This window comes from Pygoscelis adeliae, unplaced genomic scaffold, assembly GCF_000699105.1.
Source record: "Pygoscelis adeliae isolate BGI_AS28 unplaced genomic scaffold, ASM69910v1 Scaffold413, whole genome shotgun sequence".
Lineage (NCBI taxonomy): Eukaryota > Metazoa > Chordata > Aves > Sphenisciformes > Spheniscidae > Pygoscelis > Pygoscelis adeliae.
The window spans coordinates 460346-464703 of NW_008824403.1; the positions used below are offsets into that span (position 1 = coordinate 460346).

Below are 4358 nucleotides of genomic sequence, written 5' to 3' on the forward strand. Positions count from 1 at the left end.
TTCAGCTATCAAATTTTTAAAAATAAATAAATTCAAAAAGCAGGTTAAAAGATGAAGGAAAATTCTGGAGCAGTCATTCCAACACGACTCGGTAACAGCAGCGTGAACCCATGCACGAACCTCTCCAAGCTTGCACTCAGCTACCTTCCCCAAGGCTCCCTGTCTGCAATCGGGGCTTCATGTCCCCAGTTCGGGACTTGGTCCCGTACCTTCCTTGCAGGGATTCTTTTAGAACTGTGAGCCTGCTTTGGTTAACGCTGGCGTGGAAGAGTTTGGCGGCTGCTGTGAGCTGGATTCTTAGCTGCTCTGATCATGCTCTCGTCACAGGAACAAAAGAACAGGAGGAGGAGAAACAAAAGCACAGGGAAGCAATGGAAAAAGTGGGATTTGAACATGTTTGAGCTCCCTGTTCTCTGTGACAGGGAGAAACCTATCTGGCCTTCAGCGAGGATGTTCAAGCATAGCTGTGCTATGAGCTGTGATCTGGCACCTGCAGCAGCACTGTCTCTCCATCCTTCCATCGCACAGACAGCACAGGCACCAGGGCTATCTCCAGCACCAAGCCTCTTGTTTCAGTTCTCTAACATGTAAAAGAAGTTCTCCTGTTAAGTGCTTTCCTCAGGGGCCCATTTTCCAGCTTCCTCCATATCACTGTTACTTACTGAACAAGATCACACTCTGGTCCCTGCTGGCCACTTTATTTCTGGCGCTGCTTTTGCTCCCCCCCAATTCCACCCTCCCAGCCCGCAGCCACGTCCTGCCCTCACCGCAGCTGAACAGGGAGAGGACGAACGCTTGCCTAAAAGCCTGTCAGATCCCAATAACATTTTTTTATCCCCTCAAAGCAGCAGAACTATGAACAACTCTTACATCTGTAAATCCATTAAAAAAGTAACGATTGCTCCAAGAGCGATCTACTATTTTTATGAATGGAGAAAAATTGAAGCAAAGTCTCTCAAATAAACAGTGAGGGGGAAAAGCAGCATGTAACTTTCAGCATGTCGCAGCAGCTACTTTTGCATGCCTACCCAGACTAAAATGTAAAGGCAACAAGCCAGGTTTGCTCACCATTCAACAAACATTACAACCAAGTCCTCTTGATCAGCATAGCTTTTTATGCCTTCTTTCAGCAGTCGAACTTTCTGCCCTCCACCAATAGAGTTAGGCAGCTCACCACCTTTCCACTCTTCACCTTTTCCAAGTACCTGGAATAAGAAAAAAGCACTTTCTGCTAGTACCCAAAAACAAGAGGCTTTTTAAAGCAGACTCTTATTGAAAACAGATGTTAAAGCAGAAGCAACACATTAAAGCATAGCAAGCCAGCATTTCCAGCATCATAAGTTTTCCATGTCTGAAGCAGCGTTCAGCACAATGACATCACTGCAAAAACATGAGAGAGACATTTCTTAACCAAATAAGAATCGAGCAATTGCCTGCTACCACCATTTATTCAAATGTGTCTCCCTCAGGGGGAAAAAAAAGAAAAAAAAAGAAAAAAAAAAAGAACAAAGCTAATAATTGTTTTGAAATTTGTATTAGGAAAAACATTCTGAATGAGACCTTTAAAAGTCAATATAATCACTTTAGGAACAGGAAGTGTAAGAGACCTTAGTGGATCAGGGTATTACTAATACAAATTGCAAGCTCCAGTCTTTCTGAAATCCCTCCAGAACACTTTTGTACAAGGAAAGGATAGGTTCCCCAATATACAGCTGGCTGCTAAAATCAGCTAAACAAAATTCCTCCTTAGCCAAGCGCTATAGCGAATTACATCTCAAAAACAGAAAAACACTCTTAAACATTTTGTAGGTTTTGAGCATATTTTGGGAACTTATAAAACCTGGAAGAACTACATTGCATGTTGGTTTGGACAAATCTGCAAACCTAATAGATGCATCCAGAGCTCAGGCTTCACGGGTGCTTTAGTACAGCATTATCATATTAGGAAGGGTTATCTCGGTCTTCCAAGTTCAGTGGCAGAAGTCAAACTTCAGAGACTATAATAATAAATAGGAAAATAATTTCCTATTTATAGTGTAGACACTGATAAAGTAAGCAGAAAAATTTCATAACACCACCTGAATCCCTGGATTTTCTCTTGCAGAACAATTTGTGGGAAAAGTTTAGAAGAAGGTTAGTGTCTTCCCTTTTTCCCAAGGTCACGTGGAGACCAACCTCAGTGCGTGACATACGGAGACATGGAGCAAGGCAGAAAAGGCTGGCAAGAATGATAGAAACATTTTGTCCTCTCAAAGAATTACAGGTTCTTGGGAAACACAATGAAACTTTCAGTTGTGGCCCTCCCTCCTTCCCCGCAGCAGGGATCCAGCCTTGTTTAAGTAGGAAGGAGACATCCAAAGCCCTCTGAGTGCAGTGCAGCTTCCAGAAGCATTCATGCAAACAGAATTAGCTGCACTGAAAAGCAAGGCTATATGGTAAATCATGACAGAACCTGTAAGTGACTGTAGGACGCTGACCACAATAGCTACTGATCTGTAAAACAGTTCCTAAGGCAGCGGAAGAAGCACCCTCCCGTGGTCGTTCAGACGGGGACCAGCAGGTAAGCAACAGGGACAGCAGCAGGGCCACGTGCAAGTGCCCTACCCGCCCCCGAGCTCTGTAATTGTTTTACTTTGCCACAGCATGCAAGGAAGCTAATGCGACTTAAGTTACTATTGCACTGTTTCTGTCTTAACGGCGGTATAGTATGTATATTTGGTATGAAAACGTGCAATACCTTTACTGTGTAGTTGAAGTGCTTTGCAGTTCGCATGAAACGGTGAAAGCCATCGGTTTCTTTAGTTGCTACAGTAAAAACTACTAGTTTATCTGAGGGAAAAAAAAAGAAGGAACATGTATTATTATGTTTTCAGGCTACAGTTCATAACAAAAAAAATGCACTGAACAGCACTGGATCAGGGGGCTTTATGACTTGCCTGCATCTCATTCAAAGACAGGAGGCAAATACACCGTCATATTATAGGCATGAGACATTATCAAACAAGAACTGCTATGGACAAGGGTGCTGTATTTAAAATTATCCTCAGGAAGAGGAAGCAAAGAAATCTATCTACTCTGTAAACAACTAGCTCAATACACGAAAACAAAGCTAGTATGACTACTGGACAGGAAGGAATCTTCAAAACAAAAATAACTTACTACATTTCACTCTGAGCTAACCCTGAATGGTAGCAGAGAACTTCACCCAACCTCAGTAACTCCCCAGAAAGCAAGTGGTTCACATTCTTCATGAAAACAGGGCAGGAAAAAAAACAGCCATGGAAGCCAGTTCCCCAACAGGCAGCATTTACTGCTTTTAAGTCCTTGGGCAGAGACAAAAGAGTAAGGTTGAGGTTTTTTTTATTCAGAGCCTCTGTAAATTATAGCAGTGCTAATTTTGCCCTCTTACTGCATGCAGGCAAATGACCATGCAACCAATGTCCTTTTCATACCCCAGGGCTTTTGACATAGTTCAAATGAGGCCATGAATTCCCACTAAACAGCTTCCCAGTTAAACTACTGAACAACATTCAGCACCCTATGCAATATACTGCATAACCCAGGTACATAATTTAAAGCTATGAGAAAGACAGCACCCCTCTCCAACATCAATCAGACCAGCCTGGATCCCAGAGCATGTTGCAGCTCCCCAATTTGGTTTGAGTTCAAGCAACAGCTGCCCTCTAAACAGAGCCCATGAGATCAATCCTTACAAGAAAGTAAAATTAATCGCCCCAACAGACACAGTGCCTGTTGTTGCTTCACTTTCCCAAAAAACATCCTCCGGGTTTATCTTTACCAGCACAGTAACATGTGCTAGAAGTGGCTGGTGTGAAAGTCATCCCTATTAAACCTTCAGCCTTGTCCACCACCACAGACTTAGCAGCCCTCAGATACCCAAGATGTCATCCTTGGTGTATTCAAATCAATCACTGCTTGCCATTTTATTTGACACCAGCAAAATTAACACACAAGATGACGATCCACTTCCCACTCTGTTGGAGTTGGATGTTACTCTGATGTTACTCGCATCAGTAACCTTGCTAGTTACTGATGCGATGCTCTGCAGCCAAGCACCAGGGTACTTCAAGTGTACCTCTGCTCAGTCAAGCAAAAATACCTGCAGGAGCACAGACATAGTTTGCAGAGCAATATGAAAAACAGACGTTCTAATGAATCATAGAATCATTAAGGTTAGAAAAGACCTCTAAGATCGAGTCCAACCATCAGTCCAACACCACCATGCCCACTAAACCATGTCCCTAAGCACCTCACCTACACGTCTTTTAAATACTTCCAGGGATGGTAACTCAACCACTTCCCTGGGCAGCCTGTTCCAATGTTCAACCACTCTTCCA

General features: G+C 43.1%; 1 protein-coding gene across 1 annotated transcript in view; it reads right to left on the reverse strand.

The window, feature by feature from the left end:
- Positions 1-2833, reverse strand: part of PLOD2 (procollagen-lysine, 2-oxoglutarate 5-dioxygenase 2) — a gene marked incomplete at its 5' end in the record, with an annotated part of 41122 nt that extends 38289 nt beyond the window's left edge. Inside the window, 2 exons of the mRNA XM_009320404.1 lie at positions 1069-1205; positions 2738-2833. Of these exons, the coding sequence (XP_009318679.1) occupies positions 1069-1205; positions 2738-2833 (233 nt within the window). The remainder of the gene's footprint in view (positions 1-1068; positions 1206-2737) is intronic.
- Positions 2834-4358: the final 1525 nt, after the last annotated feature.